This window comes from Corvus kubaryi, unplaced genomic scaffold (genome assembly GCF_017639235.1).
Source record: "Corvus kubaryi isolate FWS band 111438036 unplaced genomic scaffold, C.kubaryi_AGA036_p1.0 37334, whole genome shotgun sequence".
NCBI lineage: Eukaryota > Metazoa > Chordata > Aves > Passeriformes > Corvidae > Corvus > Corvus kubaryi.
In genome coordinates, this window is record NW_024581108.1 from 4,037,857 (window position 1) to 4,061,094 (window position 23,238).

Genomic DNA, 23,238 nt, shown 5'->3' on the forward strand with positions numbered 1-23,238 from the left:
TTGAAACCTACTCCAAAAAGATGCTTGTACAGGCTTCCAGATGCTAAGATTTAGATCATTTGAACGTCAGCGCAGCCTTCTGGTAACAAAAAACATCCAAATGGATTTCATTTGTGTGTTAACATCCGTCAGATGGGAGAGTAGCACAGTTTAGAGCTAAAGTCTGTTTTCATCGTTTCAGCAACTGGGTCCACATGAACATCTCGTCTGGCAAGCCAGTAGGTTGAAGCTACACTGAACAGACTGAGTCCAAATATCTGAAATGACTCGGAATGGCTGTACTAACAAATACTAATTTAATGTATGAGGCTATTACTGCTCTTTATATAGCTTCGTGTGTGCATGCAAATAGGTGGAGAGGGGGGTCATTGCCGGGAGAGACAGCTCTGAACGGACCGAGGGAGCTGTGCGCCCCACAGCAGCAGGCGGGACCCGGTCCCGCGCCGAGGTACCGCCCGTGGGTCCGCGTTCCGTGCGCAGGAGCCGAGCATCGCTCCCTGATGCTGACCGAGCCCCGGCCCCCGCCGGCGTGCCGGGGTCCTGTCCCGGCTGTCTGTGCTGTGTGGGGAATTTGTAACGCACGGGCCGGTGCTGCTGCCGCGGCAGCAGTAATGAAATAAAGCATAGCATTAGTTAGGCGCGACGCAGCAGGTGGCTTATTATGAGCCTTGCATATTCCTCTGCCTCCTGCTCCCATCAGAGCGCTGGTAATTGGGGAAAAAAATATTTTAGGCGATTTAGAGAGTAAGAGGAGAAACGGGGCAGAGCCCGCGGCTGCGGCGTCCAGGGGGCCGGAGCCGGAGCCGGGCTGGGCTTCTCCCTCAAAGTCGCAGCAGTAACAACCGCGGTGATTATGATACTAATAATTCTTATTGTTGTACCTTGGCGCAGATGGCGGCTGCTCTCCCAGGGAGGTTAAGAAGACAGCAAGTCCCATGAAGGCCCCTCTCTCCCTGAGCTCTCAGCCGCTTCCCGGCACGCACAAACAGACGGATTCAGCTACCCCTGCCCCGGGGCTGCTCCCGCCTTTGCTCGGGATGGCTTTAAACTTCCTGGTCGCCAGCGGATCCAACGAAACCTTATTCTAAAAGCTCTCGCCATTCGAACCGTGGGAGCAAGACGGGTTTACAATGGCCCCGGAGCTGGCACAGCAAACCCTACGTGATGAGAGCTCATGGTCCCTGCCCTAAATCCACTCCTCCTGCAGAGACATACTCGGCTTTTAGGTTCTCCGCCAGAAGTACCCATACACACACCCCCCCCCGACCCACACCTTCCTGGCCGGTTTCTCTAGGTGAGCCGCTGCTGTTGGGTGGGATGTGCCCTTTGCTGCCCGCCCGCGTTCACGAGGACCACGGGCACGACCCGCCGCGGCGGCCCGGGCTGCCCACGCTCCCCACCCCTGCTCACGGAAGGGCGGGCGCGGGGCCTGCCCCCGCCGGCCGGGACGGAGCCCGGGGCGGGGAGAGGGGCTCCCGGTGCCACCGCGCTGTTCCCCGGCTGCTGCCGAGCTGCTGCCCCGCCGGCAGAGCCGGGGCAGACCGGGACCCGCCGCCGCCCTGCCCCGGGCTCACGGCCGGACCCCCACCCGCCGGTGCGCACCCCGGCGGGGAGCCAGCCCGCCCTGCTTCCTCCGCTCGCCGCCGGGGCTCCGCTGACAAACTCCGAGGAAGATCATTAGCATCCCTTACTTGTCTTTTTTTTTTTTTTTTTTTTTTTTTTTTTTAGATAGATTACCAAGCTGGCCACGTAAACCTGAGGGTCACATGGCTCAGGGGAGAAGGACAGAAACTGTGGCAGGACTAAAGAGGAACGGGCGAACAAAGCCAAAGCGAGAAGTCACCTCGTGTGGCTGCTGCAGTAACAGCTCCCTGGCCCCAGGGTCCTCGCAGTGAGCCCCTTCCTGCGAGAGCCGCTCCGCCGGGGCCGGCGGGAGGCGCGGCTGCAGCCCCTCCGCAGCCCGGCCGGGAGCCGGCTCCTGCCTCCCCGACGGCTCCCCGCTTCCCCCTGGGAGGGAGTACGAGAAATGACTCCCGACCCTATATTTTTCTATTGTTTTGAGCCGGTGGATCAATTGTCATCAGTATTGTCACCTAAGAAGCAATGATTCCGATTCATCTTGGCATCTGATTTTATTCTAATGGGTTAAATTGGGTTCACTTTTACAATTATCCCAGGTTTGACTGCGTAGTATTGTATGACAACTCACAGTTTCATCGGGTTTGGCAAAGCGAGGTTGCTCCATGAATCCGTATATCATATCACATCAGATCAGGCTGAAGTTTGCTGTTTAGCGACTCCATTTGAGAGGATTTTTATGAAAGTGGGAAGGGTTGATGCAGTCCATGGCTGGTTCAGGGCGATTTGAAAAAAAATTGTGGAGAGATGGCAACAACCCGGGGTTTGCTGCTCAGCTGTGAATAAGCACAGCACGAAAAAAACGACGTGATGGGGAAACGCTCAGCTCTCTACAATATTTTTAACAGCCTCTCAGTCCTCGCCTTTTTTTAATTTCCTAATATGTTCTTTGCTTTATTAGTTTTATTTACAACCAGCTCCCCATTAACACCTCACCTGATTACTGAGGAGCTGAGACAGCTAATCAAGAAAATCCAGCAAAGCAGCCAAAATCGAGAGGTGGGATTTATTTTTTTGCTTTCATTCAGTCTTCTTCTTTATTTATTTATTTTGTTTTCGGAAATATTTCGAAACAAACAGAAAATAAAAGGCAGGTATCAGTGTATGTTGGCGAAAGGTCAGAGGTTAGAAATTCACGTCAGTTCTGTATCAGAGGCTATGTAGAGGGCGGGAAGAGAGAGGGAGAGAAGGGAGAAAAAAAAAATCTTTCCACCAAGCAGCTTGTTTATTTTAATTAACATAGGGATCCTCTGCTAGGAGCAAGGAACAACCTCCATCTACTGGCTAGATCATTGCGTCTCCTCTCCATTCAAAACCCATCCCTCATCTCTCATTAAGGAGGGTACAATTTTGGAAGAAGCTTCTAAGGTCTCAAGGTAAGCTCCTGCATGAGTCTTTGCTAGCAATGCAGCTATGTGGACCTGACGGATGTAATTTGCAGGGTGTTTCTCTGGTGTTGTTTGTTTGGTTGGGATTTTTTTTTACCAACACAGAATGGTACTTTCCCCAGGTGTATTCGCAGATAACATTTCATGCATCTGTTTTAATCTAGAAAAATAGCTAATCATGGAAAGGCTGGGCCTTTCAGCTCAATTTTAAAAAATGTCCCTTTTTTTGTTCTTCTTTTGTTCTTTTTTTAATGGAATGGCTCCTTTCACCTGTCTGGGAATCCAGTCTGTAAGGGAGTCCTTTTCGGAAGCAGCAAAATACGATAATTTCCGATGGCTTAATTACAACCGGAGTGCAAATACGATTACAGTTAATACCAGACAGCTAAGGAGCTGACAGTGCTGAGGTCCTGGGCGGTGAACAGTTTCATGTTAGACAATAATCTGCCTCTCCTGCTTTCTTCTGGCTGTGTGATCACTTGTTTGTGGTCAGTCACAGCGCTTGGCTATGGAGATACGTGTTTGGGATTACTATGCAAAGCACCTAGTTGTTTCTTATTTAAATATCATCTCCCTAAGCAAATGAATACGTGTCTTAATTGACATGTTTTCAGATTACCGGGAGGTACAAGCACATTGGAGGTTTGGGGGTTTTTAATCCGATGCCGATTACGATTAAAGACAGCCTGCGCTTGTGTCCCTCGCACCGCCAGCCCCGCGCAGCCTGGCAGGGGAGGAGAGGGGCTGCTGCCCGAGTCTGGCTGCCATGCACCGGCTTTTAACATGTTCCTAACACAGCGATCCGAAAGTAGCTCTACGGCACACTCGAGAGGACTAAGGGGAGGAGAAAGATGGTGATGCTAAATATGTTGTATTTGACTCCGAAGTGGATTTTTAAATAATGTCGGGCTTTGAAAAGAAAAACATAAAATAAAATAAAAATAAATTTGAAAAATAAACCGCAACCTATTTGAATACTGAAAACGATATTAGCTACATTCGGTGCCACCGCCAAGAGCTGTAATTCTATTCAGATTTCCCTTCTTTGTGTCTAGATTGGTTGCAGTGCCCGCGGACTTTACAAAGAGATGAGGCTGATCATTAATAGCACTGTACTCCACCACAAGCTCGTAGAGCAGAAAATAGCGTTAGGATTTAAAAATAGACCTGGCTTTAACCACCCGACTCGCAGGCAACAGGATCGTAATCCTGTTGCTGTTATTACTACGGACATTAAATTTCTGGAAATGATTAAACTGGAAGTGTCTTGAAAAGTTCAGGTGCTGACGGAGAGGGTGTGAAGCTCTGGTGCCCTGCGGGGCGGGAGGCGGCTGGCCCGGGCAGTGCCCTGTGCCTGCAGCCGGACACGCCACGGCCTCAAATGCGGCAGGCGAAATCCAAACCATTTCTCCTCAAAGAACACCTCCTCCTCCCTACCCCCACCCCCCGCCTGAACACCCTCCCCTTTCTCCTAATTATTGTTGGTCAATTATTAATTTGCATGTAGACCTTGTCCTAAATCCCCCGAACTAAACACAAGATCGTTCACGCTGTGATAGGCTTTAGCCCGTAGCCCGTGGCCAGGGAGAACGCGGGCTCGGTGGCAGAGCGGATCCCAGTGACCTCACGCTGAAATCTTCCCAGGGCACACGCTAATCGTGAAGGTGGAAGCGGCTCCAGGCAGCGCCCGCGGAGCTGCGGGCAGGGGCTGCGGCGGGGCCAGCGGGATGTCCGCGGGAGCTCTCCAGCCCTGCGTGGGCAGGAAAACTCTGTACCTGTGGAAATCTCCACAGCGATGTATCTCCCCCTCCCCCCCCCCCCCCCATTAGCTTGGGGGGTTCGGGTAGAGCCTTACAGAAAGGAAAAGACCGAGAGCGCCTGTCATGTTACTAAAATATTCCGAATAGTGCACATCAGATATTCTACCCCAAATGCTGCGGCGAAAGGAGATAAAAGCACCCTGAGATGGGAAACGGCCGTTCACAGACAAAGTGCTAATGCCGATGGATTCATGAGGGACAGGCTCGTAGATTTGGATTTTAGATTCCCTGTCGTGTTCTTTGTGAGCTTTTCTCTCCCCTCCCCAAGCAAACCAGCAAAACTGTACGGAATCCCTCGTGTTATAATGGCAACCTCTCGCTACCAGCCTGCCTTAGAGCAGCAGAGCTCAAGTTCACAGCGAGGAATGCGATCTCAGGAACATTGAAATAGATTTACCTTGATCTCCTACAGGCCTTTTGGAAACGGAGAAGTCACGTTTGATGCTAGCAACAAACTTTTAGTGTCCCTTTAGGTAAGAAGTGGTCTGCCAGCATTAGGATGTTAATCAGAAAACGCCTTGGAAACCCCTGGCCTCCTTTACTGGAGCAGCAGTAGCTAGTAGCGTATCCTTAACCGTACCTGATGGAGCAGAAAGAAAGGACCCTCTAATTAATTAAGTGTGTCCAACCGGAGGAGGCTCAGTCATTTCTGAGTTTTGTTATGAGTCTGCCCAATTACTCCTAACGGCGCCGTCGAGCTAAGGTAGAGACGGGAATTTAACAAACAATATTTTCCGTGTCTCTGCCTCGGACCGATGCTTTGACGCCGCACCTGCAGAGTGTTTCGGTGAACCCGAGACAGCAAACGCGAGATAAGCGGGAGGAGAGGACAGCGGTGCCCGCACCCGGGGCACCCGAGGCGGGGGTACAGTCTGCTCGGGAGGCACAGGATCCCCACTTTAGCTCCCGAGGGAACTGGGCCTAGGGGCAGCCGGGGGCTTCCCCCAGACCCCTCCTCTCCCCACTCCCGGCTGGTATGATGAGTTTGACGGTCCTCAGCCCGGCAGGGACACAGAGGGACGGCGGCGGCGGGGCTTCCGAGACGGGTCTGCGGGGCCAGCCCGGGCGGGCGGGGGTCGGCGAGTGGCTCTGCCTGGCACACGCCGGGGTGTCTTTGGCAGCCCAAGAGCCACGGGAAATGCAGACCATTTCCTGGAGAGTAGATGCAACACGAAGCGGAGGCAGGGTGAGTCACCCCAACAACTCAACTGGATGGGAATACAGAAAAATTTCCTTCGAAGGGGAAAACACCCAGAACAAACCCTGAACGTGCCTGTAGAGTGGAAAGACTATATTGCAACGATTAGAAATAAACTCGTCTCCAAGTGAGATTTTTTGACCTGCGTCGACAGCCACCACTGTGATTCCCCGAGCCAGGCGGGCGCACGCCGGCGGTACCTGCCGGGCGCAGGGCGAGCGGGGCGATCCCTCCCGCGCAGGGCTTCGCCCCCGCCCGCAGAGCCGCGGCCCCTCCTTTCCCTTCCCTCCTCCCCGGCTCTCTCGACAAAGCCGCCGGCCCTGCAACCGGGCTGGCCCGGGCAGCGCAGCCCCGCGGGGGTGCCGGCCGCACTCCCGCTCCCCAGCGGGGCTTGGGGCCAGAGGGAAGCACCTCCGCCCGTCTCCCGGAGCAGCCGGGGCGTCGCGGAGCGGAGACGGGAAGGAGGGGGTGGGGGAGGTTTGGGGATCCCGAGCGAACAACTCCCGTATCCCGGATTGAATCACCTTGTTTATTTTTCGTGATGTCTTATTGTGCTAATTGACTTGTTTTCTCCAAGGAAAGCCTATCTTTCCCTCCTCCTTCCCCACACATAGATTTTTTTTTTTTTTTCCCCGAACCAGGAGTGCTCTGCAGAAGTCTACGGCTTCTGGAGGGATCTGCCCTTTTTAAGGGAGATTCCCTCAGCCCTTTGAGTCTCGTTGGTTTTATAGCTATTACTCTCTTATTAAAACACACACATATACACAACGCATTGATTTCCATCCAAAAGGGCTAATTACATTACTTACAGTAAATAGCAGCCCTGCTGTCCAGGGTCTAGTGTGCCAACAGAGAAAAAAAATCCCGGCTTATTTCACTTGATTGACTTCATCTTTGTGTGAAATTGTGTTTTATGAGCTGTATTCTGGCACTCGCAGGAATGTAACAACATTCAATCTGCAAATAACATTAATTTTAGCTACTTAGGGGGAAAGAGAAGGGAGGAAACTGGCTGCCTGAATCTTGGGTTACATGGAAGAGGTGACTCGAGGAGCCCCTGAGGATGTCTCTGGGATGCTTTGGAAAGGAAGTGGGGGCTGGGGTACTTCTTTCACTAGTCGCACTACGGCTTGGTGTGGAGTGTCCCCCAGGGAGCAGGGAGCGCAGGACTGCCGCCAGGAAGATCCTTCAGTAGGGATCGAGGTGTCAGGAAACAGCCGGCAGCTGTTTCAGGGAAAGGCAAGGAAGAGTGGTGTGAAAAGTAAGTAGGAAAACGGGAAAAGGAGGGGAGGGAGAGCAGACAGAGAGATTAGCCAGGAAGGAATGCATTGCCCGGTCCCCTGCACACAATGATCGCTCGCAGTCCGCGGCCGGGGAGCGGGCGAGGGGAGAGAGTCCCGCCAGGGCGTCCCCGGGCCGGCCGGGGCTGGCCCCGCGGAGTGCCTGCGGAGGGGCCGCATCCTGCTGCGCGTACTGGCGGGGGCCCCGCGGGGCAGCAGGGCGGGCAGCGCCCCGGGAAGCGCTCGATCTGCCCGGGCCCCTCCTGCCTTCGAGGCTCCCTCCCGCCTCAGCACCCCTCCGCGGGTCCCGGGCCCGGGGAGCGCTCCGGCCATCCCGTCCCGCCTCGGCTGCCCCGCACCGGCGCTCCTCTTCCTTCTCCCGTTCCCGCGGCGGAGCCAGGCACGGCGGGGCCAGCCCGAGCGGCCGCCGAACGGAGGTTCCCGCGGCGCGGCCCGGGGAGAGCGGGGCCCCCGGGGGGAGAGCGGGGCCCCGGGCCACCCTGTCCCTCGCCAGGCGCCGTCTCCGCCAACTCCCGGGACTCCGTGTTTGGAGGAGGTAATAAATCCCACCCCACCCACAGCCCCGACCGTAATGTTTGTCACTGCTTGCCCATCACTAGGGGTTGAGAGGAGTATGACAGGTCTTTGTTGTCTGAATAAAAATCAGTGGCAGCTCAAGGGAGAGAACTCCTCCTACTAAATTATCAAAAATGGGCTGGCTTTAGTCTCTTAACAAATTGGACAGAGCTCCGGAAAGCAGCAGTCCCAAATCCAACCTACAGGCACTGGGAACTTTAAAGCAACCAGGGACTGCTGAAAATAGCACTTCTTTTTGCTTTCTTTGTATTCAAAACTATATCCTTTCCCGACTGATTCTACTGCCCCAGGTCCAAGTCTCTCCAGTCAGAAGCCCTAGCTCTCCAGAACAGTAACAGATCCTTTAGCTCGCTTTTATTATTTTATTTTTAAAACTAATTATTATTACATTTTCTCCCCCTTGTTTGTTTTCTGCACATCTTCAGGAAGCCCTCAGTGCTTGCGCGAAGAGAAGCTCCTATTGCAACCTCGCTGTGCGCCTCGGTGTAAACATTTTGGATGATCTAAAGACTCTGGGGTCTGTATATGGAAATAGTGGGGTGCAGAGCAGAAGAAAATACTTGTCCTTTCCGTCCCCCAGCCATGCTTTTCCACGGGATCTCCGGAGGCCACATCCAAGGAATCATGGAGGAGATGGAGAGGCGATCCAAGACCGAGTCCCGCCTGGCCAAAGGGGGACAGATGAACGGCCGAGAAACGGTAAGAAAGGAGCTGGCGCTCTTTGCAAGGGAATCCCTGCAAGCATGGACCCGCATCGGGACAGACCCTGACTTTGGGGAAGAGAAAGACGCTGCTTCCCTCTGCCCCTTCCCTGTCACCCCTTACTTGTGGAACCCTTTCCGAGGCTCCCTGTAAACCCACCCATAACGCTGGGTGCTGTGCTGGCCAGGCTCGATTATACATTTGTCTAAACCCTATCGTTGCGTGCGCTCTCTGGAGTAACGGGGAAACTGCTTTAAATCGTAGCAGGGACGGGATTTCAGCCCTTGCGGCGGAGCAGCCTTTTGCCCCTGCTCGGCTGCCTGCGGCCGCTCTACCCCTGCGAGCAGGGCTGCAGCTGGAGCTCCCGAGGTGTGCTTTACTTTTATTCTGCGCTCCTGGCACCTCCTAAATTAAACCTCAAACCGCGACTGCTTACTTTTCACAACTGTCTTTGGTCTGAAGTGTGTGATTGATACAAAGAGGCTCCGCTCTCTCTGAGTGTTATGCCGGCCGACTACTTAGTTAGAAAGTAACATCTCCTCTTTCCTTAGTCTTCAGAAGTCTTCAGAAATGTACTAAGGGATGGCGGAGAAATCGAGTGTCACGCTGGGCTTTGTGCAAAGCGAGATCTCCCTTTCTCCAACTTGTAGGGCTTCCGCCGATCGCGCACAAGGCTCTGCACACGAAGTAACGGCCTGGAAAACTGCTTTAAGGCTTTGGGCCATAGGGTCCTTTACCACTTCTCTTAAATAAACTCATGCCTTGTTACATGAGGATTTACAATGTAAATTTAATTCACCTTTCAATTGCTGCAAAAAGAAAAGGGGGCGAGGAACACAACTTCAGATTGAAAAATGAATGCGGAGTTGCCACTTTAAAACAGTTGCGACTTTAGAACAAGATGTTTTGGATTTTTTTCCCCCTGTTACTTTATCAGCAAACGCTACCCCAAGTTTCACGGCCGAGCTTTTGTCTCCGCCGTCCCTCCGTCTCCCTTTGTCCCGAGCGACACTCCTCGTGGGGAGCAGATCAATGGGAACTTGCAGAAGTTTACTGACAAAAAGATGCTGGTTTGAGCTGAAAACATCCCGTGCCAGCTTTCTGCCCACGTCCCTAGGGCCGGTGAGCGTTCATACTTGCTGCTCTTTACACCATCCACCTGTCTCCTTTCTCTTGCTTCTGTTTTAAAAGGCCTGTCTTTCTTTAGAGACGCGGTTGCGGCTCGTTTAAATACGGGTGCAAATTTGCCGTAGAATGAGTGCAAGCCTGAACCCTCTGCCATAAACTTTAGGAACAGCAAACCGGTATTTTTCTACTTTAAAATGTTGTTCCTGTGAATTGCTCTAAGATTAAAACGCTAAAGAAACGGGGAAGCCTCAGACTTTAAGTTCAGAACTTCAGAAAATAATGGGCTTTGCTTTTTTTACTGCGGCCTAATCCGTTGCCTTCGCGTATAGAAATGACATTAGATCGTTAGGAGAGGTTTACTGTGAATCGCGGTAAACACTTTGCTAGCGGGTCCCGGTTCCCCCTTAAACTTCCCGCCGGGAGCCAAGAGTTTGGTCCCAGAGAGCCGTGCCTTTGTACGAGCCCCGGGCCCTGCGCAGGACCCGTCCCCAGCCCGGCCTGCCTGCCTGTCTTTCTCTCCCTGTCTCATCCCTTGTGGTGTGGTTGTTTTGCAGAACATGCCCCCCATGAGCCCCGAGAAGCCTGCTTTGTGTGCTGGTTGTGGAGGGAAGATCTCAGACAGATATTACCTGCTGGCTGTTGACAAACAATGGCACCTAAGGTGTCTTAAGTGCTGTGAATGTAAACTGGCTTTGGAGTCAGAACTCACCTGCTTTGCCAAGGACGGCAGTATTTACTGCAAGGAGGATTACTACAGGTACAGCAATCAGTCCCCATGGGTTTAAAACACATCCCCTCAAAAGGCACTGTGAACCGAAACGCTCTTTTCTCCACACAGGCTTTCAAAGGTAGCTTTTCGCAGTCAGCTATTCCTCAACCCTGTAAACGCGTCCCCTCAGAAAAGTCTCGCACGTTTCAGAACTGCACGGGCCGTCAGGGGACGCGCTGATTGAGCATGTGTGGCGGTGCACAAACAGGCGAAGGCTCTCCCGCTGCTCGGCGGTTTCCCTCCGTAAAGACCCGACCAAAATTTCCCTCTGCCCGCAGCTTGCCGGTTTCCCCGAGGGCCGGAGCCCGCCGCCCCCGCCCAGCCCCGCGGCCGGGCCCGGGAGCGGGCCCCGCTTGTCCGTGTGTTGCAGCTGTCCGGCTGGTCAGCGCCTCGCGGCTCTTCTCGTCTTGACAGGAATGCCAGGAGAGCGGGGACCGATTCCCCGCGCTCCGGCCTGCCTGGCCCCCTGCTCACGGGCAGCGGCAGGGCTTTCGCCAAAGTCCTGAGAGAATAGCTCAGCTCGGCGGAGAGTGCGAGGCGCTCACGCTGGGACCCCGGAATCGGCTCCCTGAGGATGTCCCGACACTAGGCGGGCCAGGGGCCACAGCCGGTGGCACGGGCCGTCCTGGGGCCGGGGGGGCGCGACCCCGTCGGGGACAGGCTCCCTCACGTGGCCGGGAGGGAAGGCGGGAGGCACCGGGTCAAGCTCTGCCTTTGCCGTTCTAGTTGATGCCCACTTTTCTGTTTCCTTCAGAAGGTTCTCCGTGCAGAGATGTGCCCGCTGCCACCTTGGGATCTCAGCCTCCGAAATGGTCATGAGAGCCAGGGAATCGGTTTATCACCTGAGCTGCTTCACCTGCACCACGTGCAACAAGACTCTGACCACGGGCGATCACTTTGGCATGAAGGACAACCTGGTTTACTGCAGGGCCCACTTCGAGTCCCTTTTGCAAGGAGAATACCCCCCTCAGCTGAGCTACACCGAGCTGGCTGCCAAGAGCGGAGGGCTGGCCCTGCCTTACTTCAACGGCACTGGCACGGTCCAGAAGGGGAGGCCCAGGAAACGAAAGAGCCCTGCCTTGGGAGTGGACATCGTCAGCTACAACTCAGGTGGGAAACACACGCCGAGTCTGCCTCCCGCTCCCCCGAACAGAGCATTCTTCCCCTCAGCCAGGCAGTGCGTGAGTAACTCAGCCAGGCCAAATCTTGCTTAACCATTGGAAAATCAAACAAACAGCCCTCTGAGGGTTGGAGCGTTTGCAGGAAAGCTAACAGCAGCCCTCCTCAAAGGCTGTCTTTGCCTATTAATGTCAAACACCCAAACTTAGCCACTTCCCAGGGTAAAGACAAAAAAAAAAAAAAAAAAAAAAAAAAAAAAAAAATCCCAACCCAACCCCAAAACCACATAGCTCTTTCTCTGTTGGAATCTCAGAGATACAGTTATCATTATTTATATTTGATTAGCTAAAAGCATTTCACCACTTAAGCCTCAATTTAGGAGTAACCAAATGAATCAGAGAAAAAAGAATTAAAGTTATATATGGTTCCTACAACACCAATGTAGTATGCACATATCGATTTATATATTGAATTTACAGTGATTAATTCTTCAGGCTGAATAATTTTGTTTTACTGACTCATAAATGATCAAACTGTACAAGAGGTCAACGAGTAAATGTTGTTCCCTGTAACTAGACCCTAACAAATGTAATTAATGAGAACGGTTTCTGTTCTCTCAACAGTAGGAAAGGAACAAGTGTTGCCCTGTATTAAATATCCTCTCTAACTCCAGTACTTGAGTACCCAAACCGTGTATGAAGAGTGCTAGCGGCCAGAGGTGAAGGAGTTTCAGGTATGACCAAGCAGTTGAGGCAGAGCTTCATTAGATAAAAGATGAAAGCAGTAAGGGTAAATACGAATCAGCAAACTCCCGACTCCAAAATTATTTTAGAGAAACTTAAGCTTCCGATGGACGGTAACAGAGGAAAGAAAGCCGTGGGCAGCAAGAGTGATGCAAGGTGTGCTTCCCCGTGAAGTGTGGAGCCGTCCCGGCTGGGGCAGGGAGCCGGGGGCTCCGGGCCCAGGGCTGCGGACCGCTGGCCCCACCGGGGAGCCGGGAGAGGGGTCAGGGCCTCCCCTTCCGACAATGGCGGGTCGGTAACAGCGTACCGCTCTCGGCCCGGAGCTCTCTCCCGTCCACCAAGTTCAACCCGCTGCCACTGAGATCCATAAGGAATCTTCCATCGCCCCCCTGCCCTCCCCACCCCTCCCCCGGCACCTCCTCTGGGGCCGCTCGTGAAACGGGCTTTAGCTGGGAACCGGGGAGCTGTGCAAGGCGATTTCATCTCCTCTGATGCGTAGACCTTGGAGCCAGGGTAATCACTGCGCTAATTGTTCCTTGTTAATTGAAGATGACATTGGAATCCCTGGCTACGGAGCTGCTTCCAATCAATCCTGAAAGCTGCTAAAGAAAAGGGAACCTGTAGCGCAGCCAGGATTCATTCAGCCCCAGCTTCCAACGGTGGATTTCCCGTCCACCCGCGCTCCTCTCTGGTCTCTATCCCTGGTCCACACAGCATCACCCGAATCCCCAGATTCCTAAAGGGAAATATTTCTAGGGACAACTTAGCGTTAGAATTAGAATCAGAAGTTAGGGCAGGATGAAGAGTTGTGGATCTGATAAAGCCCCCCTTAAACTTCAGATCAGGACTCAAGAGAGACATTTGTGAGCACTGACGTAATTTTTGTGTACTAGTCTTAAAACTACCCTTCTTTACAACAACGGGCCATATAAGATGGACCACTGACTCCAAATCAGATTAAAAAGCACCACCCATTATGAAAATACAGCTCACTGCATTGAGAAACTCACAGAATCCTCCGGGCAACGGGGAGAAAAAAACCAAACCAAAACAAATCAGCAAACGCTCTGATGCATTGGACTCAGGCTAGATGGCTGAGAAATTTGTTCTGTTAGGGCCGTGATTTTATTTTCTTTTATAAATATTATCTAGCAATGTCCAGGGTTGACACATGGTCTCGAGAAAGTTTGCAGCCAAACCATGCATCCGGTGCAAACGGCTCCAGCCCATTGACCCACTGTGCTGCAGATCCAGGAGGAGGAAAGCGAATGTGGAACAGCTACGAAATGAGTTGCAGTAGATGAAATCGCTTCTTGAGAGAAAAAAAAAAGTCTCTAACTAATTGGCAGCCACTTCCCTACACACATTTTTCGTTCCCTGCCCTGTGACTCAGTAACTGCTCTTGCACGTAATCATTTACAAAGGGCAAGCAGTCCGCAGGAATTAAACGTTGGATACCCGGCTGCCTCCTTCCGAGAGAGGAGCGGGGCCCCGCAGCCCCGGCAGCGGCGGGCGGGCGGTGTCCGGGCCGGGTGGCCCCGGGGGATGGCGCGGCGCGGTGCCCCGGCCGGGGACAGCCGCGGGCACGGGCACAGCCCTGCCCCGCACATCGCCCCCGCGCCGGCGTGTACCGAGCCGGGACCGCGCTCCGCAGCCGCGCCCGCAGCTCCCCGCCCGCGGCCGGGGCTCTCTCGGCGCTCCGGGGCTGGGGGCACCCCGGCTGTGACCTCCCCAGTAAGTCAAGTACCTTCCCAAACAGTCCCAGCAGCGGTGTCCATACCCCTGTGCCAAGCCACTACGGAAAACGACCCCGAGTTTTAAAAACGAAACTCCGATGGAGCCAACAACTTCACCCAGCTGAGCATGAGCATGTGTGTATTCACAGCCATCCAGCAGGCCCTGGCTTAGATTTGTGTGCACATTATGTTTCAGGGGAGCTGAGCCCTGGTCCAGAATGGAAAATCAGACTCTGCTGCAGGATCTACAACAGCTTTTCTATTCTGTATTTTGTTTGCTAGTTTAATTTCTTTTTCTCAGCTCCTCGGTAGTAAAGTGAAAACACAACAATAAATAACTCAAAATGTTATGAGGTAGAAGTCACTCATACTTGTGAGCTGCCTGGAATTAATGTGAAAAATGGAAGAAACTATTCAAAAGTACTTAAAACATTCAAGGCTTTCTCTATATTACATCTTATATCACATAATTAATATGTATTTTGAGGGAAACTGTGTTGACTTACAGCTTACAGGATATAGAAATGAGATGGTGAAGAAGATTTCCCTAGGAAAATATTTTACACAGCTGTTCCTCAAAGAGCTGTTTACTTTATTTCATTATATGTGTGTGTGTGTGTGTGTGTGTGTGAAAAACTATGAAGAGCTCATCTGAAGAGTTCTTGGCAATAAGAAACAAACTGTTCTAGCTCTTTTGAAAGCAAAAATTAAACAACCCTCCAATCCTGCTGCAAAGAAATGAGCAATGTCTTGCCTGACTTCTTGCTTTCCCTTAGTTCTCCTGGAGATAGTGTAAAACTCTGCCCTATGATGTGGCCAAACCAAGTGTTACAACACTGTTTTGCTTATGTAAAACAGAGAGTGTAATCATTATATAAACTAGGATTGTCTGAAGATTCTTGGAACCCTCTTCTCATTTTCTCTTGAAAATAAAATCCAAAATAAAGTAGACCATTGACACAAAAAAAAGGACAAAAAAAAAGTAGAGTACAGAAACAAAGGCAGTAAGCAGGACAGAGGAGCCTGAGGAAGTTTGTGTTGCTGCTGTAAGCCTGAGCGACCCAAGGAAAATAACACAAACAAGCAGCTTGCAACTCTGAAGTAAAACCTGAGGACTGAATTCTGGTACTCCGATATATGTCAGCTCATAAGTTACAGCCCACGCAGTTTGACTGAAGGCAGTGTGATTGCTTGAGAAAACAAGTAGTAAATACAATCTGAATCTGGTCTGAAATTGTTTTTAAGACAACTTTCAACTCCTGGTCTTTTCAGAAGTGTCAGCTTACTTTGTTTGAAAGTACAGATATACTTCTTACCAAGACTAGGAGCAAAGCTAGCTATAATTAAATATTCACCTGATTTTCTGTCAAAGCGTTGTCTTACCAGCATCTGTTCATGCTGACTTGTCTTATAATTCAAAAGAGAAAACACCTTCAAGAAGCTTTTTATTTTCCTGTGGTTTCAAGTTGCTTTGCCTCTGTTTTCAGCACTGCCTACATCAGTCTCTCTGTATTCTGTGCTTTCCCTCTTTCTCTTCTCTCTCTCTGTCAATTAGAAATGGGGATCAGCTAGGCCTTGTAAATAATCCAGTAACTACTGGAAAGCAGTTCAAAAATCAAAAAGAGCAACTAATGAAACTCAGTCTAATCTACAGACATTCTGAAACATTTTTAATTAGCTCTTCTTTAATTAATATTCCCTGCTATGATGACACCATTAATTTTCTCCTGTGTGACTGAGCTATCTTTATAAAATGAGATCCTAGAAATGGCTAACCCTTTTTGTTTAGGCTGAAAAGCACAGACGTGGTTTTTTTTTTTTTTTTTGCTAATACTGTGATTTCTTTCTCCAATATGAAGAAATAGTGCCACTGTCCCCAAACAGCTGCAACTCTTGTGTACAATTCACACCCATAAAAGTGTAATCTGAAACAAACCTTCATAGACACTTTGAAAATACTGAATCAGAAAAAGCAGAGAAACTCTTTTTAAGTTTTGAGCCCCTAGCTGCTTGCTTGCAGAAATGTCCTAAACCAGTACCAGCTAAGGGCTACTGCTGATTGTGGCTGGAGGACTGGATCAAGTCTGGATGCAACTGCTTCCTAGATATGTTTTACAGATGAAGGGCTTTGAGCAGTTCATATAAACTCCCAGGCAGAGTCCAAAAGCATTTATTTTATTAGCGAAAAACTCAGCTTTCTTGATGAACTGTCATAACAAACTTTCCTGCTGTACATCTCTTTTTATAGGTGCTTGTGATTTGGGGGAAAAGCTCAGGAACATTCAAAACACTGGTTTGACCTTTACTCTTCTCTCAAGCTAAGAATGTTTCAATGAGTGAGATTTCAAAATCTGAATGAGATTTCAAATGACTCTTTGAGCGCCCAAAGCAAAACCATCACCACAGGGAAAAGATTTATTTGAAATAAATGCCAAAGGAGAGAGAACTTTCTAAGTCTGCCCTTAGTAGGTACAGGCCTGGGGGTCATAGCATGTTATAAGAACAGGAAATGATAATGTTCTAGATCTTTTTTGGTCTAATTTAATTATCACATCTGTACTTATCCTTGTACGGTCTTCCTTCCTTCCTGCCTGCCTTCCTGCCTGCCTTCCTGCCTGCCTTCCTGCCTTCCTGCCTGCCTTCCTTCCTGCCTGCCTTCCTGCCTGCCTTCCTGCCTTCCTGCCTTCCTTCCTGCCTGCCTTCCTTCCTTCCTGCCTTCCTTCCTGCCTTCCCTCCGGCCTTCCTGCCTTCCTTCCTGCCTTCCTTCCTGCCTTCCCTCCCTCCCTCCCTCCCTCTCAAGATTTTTGCCTTTATTGATCATTTTCATTGATCAACCCTTTATTGCATCATTTACATGATGCATGGCCTCTAACTCCTTGTTCCACTTTGTTTATTCAACAGGTTGTAATGAGAATGAGGCAGATCACCTGGACAGAGACCAGCAGCCTTATCCCCCATCCCAGAAAACAAAGCGCATGCGTACCTCCTTCAAACACCACCAGCTTCGTACCATGAAGTCCTATTTTGCTATCAACCACAACCCAGATGCCAAGGACCTCAAGCAGCTTGCCCAGAAAACAGGCCTGACCAAGAGAGTTCTGCAGGTAAGAAGCCACATCACAGACTTGACAGAATTTTCCCCTGCTAGTCAATAGTCTTTCCCTTATGTGTAACAATAGCAATATACATAGAAAAGTACTTTTTCTGGGTGTGTCCCTAGTGGGTGTGCAGAGGGGTATTATATTACGTGGCAGGAGTGCCAAATGTGTGCCTTATTGCCCCAAGGCAGCCAAACACCAAACTGTGGTTTATGATTAGCTGCATCCTCAACATGAGGAAAATGTCTTCAGAGTCCACCCACCCGGTAGATATCCTGGGGTCTGTGGTCTCTCTGTGGTGATTGCACTAAGGATAAAGGTGGCAAATCTACTGATTTTATGGGTGAAGCCTTTGGGCTCCCCTGAAGGAGTTAATGTGGCCCTTCAGTAAGCAGATCCCCGATGTGTTTGAAGCAAGCTTTGACCAATATGATCCTCCAGGACCAGCTGGCTCCCCCTCTCAATGCTTGTTAGACAACTGTTTTTCTTAAGGGCCTACATAGTCAAAAGGCACTTCCCTGTGAAGGACAACCTAGCAAATTATGTTAAAAATCCCTATATGGTGTGTGATAGCTCAGTGAAGTTAAAACGAGGTGTGTATTACATGCAGAGTGCCAAAGAAGGGCAGCGAGTGAGGTAGAAGGAGAATCTATTAGCGGCAATTCCTTGTCTGTGTTACATGTCACCTAAACCACTGCCAGTGAACCTCACAGAACAGAAAGATTAGATGACCCATATCAACAATCTGTATGACAGGGATGGTGTAATTACCCCTCCTTTGTCTTCAGCCTTTTCAAATAATCAAGGCAAACTTTCAGCCTTGGCAAAAGTCTGCTCACTCACCCTTTTCCTCAATCTTTATGTGTCTTGACCCCAAAGCTACCCAACCCCAGAAACACTACGTGGCCATCAAGAAAGTTGCTTTCTTTAGGTAAGTGGGCAAACAGAGTTTTCTCGAGGCTGCTCTCTGAGGTCTGTGAGCACCTGTAGCACTGAGCCTGTACACAGAGGGTCAGTACCACCAGTAGCAGAAAAGCTATAGAATGACTTAGGTGATGTGCCATGCAAAATCAAACATCAAAAATGACTTAAAAAAGCAAGAACAAAGACAAAAAATAAGCAAAGCAAAACAAGCATCGGTAAAGAAATCCATTGGGATTGGTTTGCAGGTTTGGTTTCAAAACGCAAGAGCCAAATTCAGAAGGAACCTTTTGCGGCAGGAGAATGGGGGTGTCGATAAAGCTGACGGCACCTCGCTCCCGGCACCGCCCTCAGCAGACAGCGGCGCACTCACTCCACCCGGCACTGCGACCACTTTAACAGACCTGACCAATCCCACTATCACTGTAGTGACATCAGTGACCTCTAACTTGGACAGCCACGAATCCGGGAGCCCCTCACAAACTACCTTAACGAACCTTTTCTAACATTTCATTTTTTTTTTTTTTTAATTCTTACTCTTCATTATTATTATTATTATAATTATTATAATTATTATTATTATTTTCAAGCCTTTTTTTAAAAAAAAAGAAAACAACAAACAAACCCACAAAATATTTGGAAAAATAAACAGCTCGATGTGTAGCATCTGCAGCCACCTGGCAAATGAGTTTGAAGTAACATGTTGCTATAATAAATGAACATTTATTGTTGTTAAATTGTACTCAAATTCTTTAAATTTATCAAATGACTGAAGAGAAGGTTATGAATCATTCTAATAAGTGCCTCTTAAAATTGTATGTTACTTATTTCCAGAACCTTGAAAAAAATTCATTGTTACCACCCCCCCCAAAAAAAAGAAGATTCTATTCCTCCTTGATAACCAGATAAAAAGCATTTTAATTATAGCCAAAAGAATGCTGCTTCAGGATTGTACGTTCACTTACAGCATTTAAGAACCACAAATTTAATTTTATTTTTATAATACATCCAAAAGTTTTGTATGATTTATTTTTTAAATGTTGAAAAATAATACAAGAGGAATTAAACTAATCCTGGAAACAGTCAGACTGCAAGTACCAGTGCTCTTCCCTTAATGCATTAGTCGCAAGCCTGCTCCTTGCTGAGCACTGGGGAGTCTCACTGGGATAGCTAAACGCTCCTCTGCCAGTTCTTCACCCATCTGGGACGTCCTTGGCCACCACTGAAAGCCATGCCTGGATGGAGGACTTGGAGAGAGACCAGTGATGAGAGCATGTGTGGGTGAGGATGGCAGGACCAGGCTGTTGGCCTCCTAAGGTTGTGCCCTGCACACTAAGGAGGCAAGATCTGGAAAAAAGCTTCCAGAGTGAGCTCACTCCTATAAGGATGTCATTAAAGCAAAAATAGCAAAGTAACAATGCAAGTGGAGAGTCCTACTGATCTGAAATGTTGCCTAGGAAGGGGTTTTAATTTTTGTCTGTCAAGCAGCTCTGAAGTTTTGTAATTAAAAAAGATAAAAATTGCAGTTCGCTACACGGCTTCAATGCCGTACCTTTAAAGCAAACAGGAGATTGCCCAGTTACTTTAGTGGGCACAAAAATAATTTTCAAGAAGGTGTATGCATGCGTACTATTCAAATGAACTTTTGATAAATCCTACTTTTTTTTTTTTTCAGGGAAAATGGAAATAAGCAAAATATAATTTATTAAGATGTTTAAGGAAAAAAATTTCAGTACAATTTATTCATTACTATTTTGAATTTACTTTAGATGTTTCCTGAGATTGTATCAGACACTTTGTTTAACACAGGAACTTAAAATCTTTAGTTCATTAATATCTCTAATGTATACTTTAACTTTTTAAACTTTATATAAAAGAAAAATATGTTAGCAAAAATCATACAAAACCAGGAATTGGCAGTGAATAACTTCGAAGCCGATAAACTCAGAAGCCTTGTGGATGCTGATCTGAATACATTTCTTAGTTTACAATAGTGATCTTTCTTTTTTTAGTTTTTTTAAGCTAAAAGTCTGAATGGTCTGGGCAGTGGTGAATGTTCATTTGTATCCTTTTATTGTAGTTGAACACCAATTAGATTGTGGAGAGTCTCAGAAACAAAAACGAACAAAAACCAGTCAAGATCTATGTCTTGCTTTTAGTGGATTGTTAAGAATAACTTTGCACATATACCCCACTTTTTAGACACCATCAAACCTCTTTTTGGTGGTCAAAGTGGCTATTTAATATATTTTAAAGGTGTCCTTTTTGGCTGTATAAATGTGTGGTTACATATTGACAGTTCACTGCCCACATTAAAGTGCATTATTGTAATTTTTGCTCAGGGTTTTTAGAAAATTAGCACAGAAAAGTAGCTTATTTTTAAAAAAGATGACGGAAGAGATGTTAACACTGTAATAGAAGAAAGGTGTGTTTGCCATTATATATTTAGCAAGTATGGTTATCATCTTCTACGGATATTGAATCTTGACTTTTCCTATTTCTATTACCTTATGGGCATTTACCACTAACCAGACCAAAAGACCTTGGTAAGGCTGAGATCTTTATTAATACACTTTTACAGGTAAAAATATTGATACTTATAAATTTTGTTCTTTGACAGAACAATATATGGTACTAGAGATCTACTTTATTAAGTAGACTAATTAAAACTCAGTTCTACTATGTGCCTTATGATATACCTTGGGAGTAAGTTTGTGAAAAATCAGGATATATGTGTTGTTTGTTAAATTAACTGTTTTAAGCCCTTTTGACACCTCACTAGTTTTGTACTGTTTTACCTCTTATTTCTGAAACTCTTTTTATGGTGTATCCTGTTAGAGGGGACAAACATGTCATAGAAAGCAGTTGTGCACTCTTTCAGATATAGTTGATAAATCCAATAATCTTATATATTGAGCTTCGTGTTTATAGTACAGTAAGTGGTCTAGCAAAATTGTCCATGTTTCTTTGTTTATTGATAAATGCATTGTATAGAAACTATTTCCCCTAAATATTTATGGACCAAACAATTGTGATATATCCTATTAAATTTGTGTGAATAAACCATTTTGAATCTAAGGAGTTTTATTTCCCATCAGTTTTTTGTTGGGTTTTTTTTTTTGGTTTGGGTTTTTTTTTTGTTTCTTTTTAAAAATTTAAGGTCTACATGTACCTGTGTGTCTCTTTGCTTTTACAGTACCGCTGAACAATTGGTATTAAACACAGAAACACGGCCTTTTAAATATTTTAAAGTACGGTTCCTTCTTAGGTTTTCAATTTCTTCATATTCAATGTATATGCTACTGCTGGTGCAATTTAGACTTTAGCCTTTTAACCTCCTTTTTTGAACATGCAAAGTAATGCCCCACTGATTTGATACTGAAACCCTGTCTTAGCCCTCTAAAAAAGCCAGAAAACTAGGAGCTAAAGTAATTGCATGACAAATATAACCTAAATAGTATGATGAAATGAATCCAGATTTAATGCTAGGTATATTGAGCACAAAATAGAATTGCAGACCCTGAAAAGCCAGGTTGCTCTGTAGTTTAATAAATTGTCACTATGATTTCTTTCAGGGAGAACAAATCATGGGGCATTACAGCCAAACATCCCGACGTTTGAAAATTCCCTAAAGTATTAAAAGAAGGGGAAAAGTTTGATCGGAAATCCACTGCAGTGAAGACAAAGACAATATTAGGTTATGATAATCATACATTTAAAAATCTATTGAGCCAAAAAATAAAAATAAAAGACTCGATGTCATTTCCTGAATGTTAACAAAACATATGTTATTTTATGGTGTCTAATTAACAGAACTGAAGGCTTCAACAAATTGTGTGGTATCAAAAACAAATTTAGAGAAACTATGTATAAAACCAGAGCAACCTGGCAGCAATCTACCCAGCCCATATTCGAAGAAAACTTTTCTTTTTTTTAAAAAAATCACATTTGTCAAGCACAAGTTCTTGTAAAATAAAACCTGAGTGCATTCATTCCACTTGCTTGCTAATGTGTACTAGTCATATCTGTTAAATGGATTTTTGTAAATTCAAGAACTTTTCACTCATCCGAGATCATAGGAATCAAAACCCAGTAACTTTAGTACTATTGTTTCCGAATTATTTTTTTTTAAATGAGACAACTCTGCATGCACTTTTCCATCTGTCACATATAGTGTACATTTCTGTATGATGAATTTCTCTTTGATGTTTCTTGTATAATACCTTTCATTAATAAACATTTTATTTGACGCAAACATAGTTAACTTTATGTAAACACATAGCTAATTGTTCCAACTAATTTAAACTTTTCTTTTGAAAGGAAGCAGTACAGTGCAGTTCCAATATGCTATATATATATCTAAAATCAAAAAGAATGAAGTAGCAATACTATTGCACAGTGTAAAATTATTTCCTTTGGTATTAATTTTTAAATTTTTTAACTTCTTGTATAAAACTGACATGTTTTAAAAAGAAATTCCTGTCCGCATTGACAATAAAACAATCCCCAAATTCTTCATCAATATAAGAAAACATGAGCAGTACAGTGTGTAAAATCCTCAGTGACTTTAGAGTACAAGGATATAGTTTGTGTGTCCCTGAGCTGTTTACATGGTCACTATGCAATGAGCAAGTTTGCTACATAGAGTTGGTCCTAAGATTCCGAGTCCAAATCCCAGATGATTTTTACAAGCCAACAAGCAAGTGTAACAATAACCAATTCTTAGTAATGAGGTTTTGTAACTGTTGAGCAACTATTTGCAGAAAGATTTTTTAAAATATATTCCTATTTAGCTGTATAGCCAAAGCATATGTTAAACAAATTAACATATAAAAGACTTGCCAGAAAATCTTTCATTAAGATGACATTTTTATTATATACTAATGAACCCTATGTAAACAATGTAACTTTTATGAATGATGGACATTAAATATTTCACTTACGTGTATCCTCAGCATTTTGCATGTTTTCTTAAACCTTTCCAGTTTCAGAATTCTAAAAAGAAAACCATACAATTATTAACAACATAACACAAAGTTATGTACAGGTTACTGCAGCAATCTCTGGAAACCGGTAACTAAGAGTGTTCTAATGGCAATAA

At 47.1% G+C, this 23,238-nt stretch overlaps 2 protein-coding genes and 1 long non-coding RNA gene across 12 annotated transcripts in view; 2 read left to right on the forward strand and 1 right to left on the reverse strand.

The window, feature by feature from the left end:
- The first annotated feature begins 932 nt into the window (after window positions 1-932).
- On the forward strand, window positions 933-23,085 carry LHX9 (LIM homeobox 9). Of its 9 annotated transcripts, XM_042029917.1 has the most exons (9): window positions 933-1,294; window positions 2,540-2,637; window positions 2,882-3,014; window positions 8,347-8,406; window positions 8,502-8,620; window positions 10,306-10,508; window positions 11,275-11,630; window positions 17,020-17,222; window positions 18,386-23,085. In XM_042029917.1, exons 5-9 carry the CDS (start codon window positions 8,504-8,506, stop codon window positions 18,641-18,643), a joined length of 1,137 nt encoding a protein of 378 aa, XP_041885851.1. In that variant the 5' UTR covers window positions 933-1,294; window positions 2,540-2,637; window positions 2,882-3,014; window positions 8,347-8,406; window positions 8,502-8,503; the 3' UTR covers window positions 18,644-23,085. The 9 variants fall into 9 exon arrangements, with proteins under 9 accessions (XP_041885851.1, XP_041885850.1, XP_041885847.1 ...); XM_042029916.1 differs by lacking the exon at window positions 8,347-8,406 and having other exon boundaries at window positions 934-1,294; XM_042029913.1 differs by having other exon boundaries at window positions 936-1,294; window positions 8,347-8,620.
- On the forward strand, window positions 7,023-8,053 carry LOC121665558 (myosin IC heavy chain-like). Its single transcript, XM_042029925.1, has one exon. The coding sequence runs from the start codon at window positions 7,394-7,396 to the stop codon at window positions 7,949-7,951; it is 558 nt and encodes a 185-aa protein (XP_041885859.1). The 5' UTR covers window positions 7,023-7,393; the 3' UTR covers window positions 7,952-8,053.
- LOC121665559 overlaps window positions 23,045-23,238 on the reverse strand; it is a 41,444-nt gene continuing 41,250 nt past the window's right edge. For both annotated transcript variants that reach the window (XR_006016387.1, XR_006016386.1), the window contains one exon: window positions 23,045-23,132. This is a non-coding gene — a long non-coding RNA (uncharacterized LOC121665559). The remainder of the gene's footprint in view (window positions 23,133-23,238) is intronic.

Excerpts from the sequence above, each read along its gene's own strand:
- LOC121665558 (XM_042029925.1), top strand. The coding sequence starts at position 7,394 with ATGATCGCTCGCAGTCCGCGGCCGGGGAGCGGGCGAGGGGAGAGAGTC.
- LHX9 (XM_042029913.1), top strand. The coding sequence starts at position 8,447 with ATGGAAATAGTGGGGTGCAGAGCAGAAGAAAATACTTGTCCTTTCCGT. Across the intron at positions 10,509-11,274 it reads TGCAAGGAGGATTACTACAG|AAGGTTCTCCGTGCAGAGAT; the intron begins GTACAGCAATCA and ends TGTTTCCTTCAG. Across the intron at positions 17,223-18,385 it reads TGACCAAGAGAGTTCTGCAG|GTTTGGTTTCAAAACGCAAG; the intron begins GTAAGAAGCCAC and ends ATTGGTTTGCAG.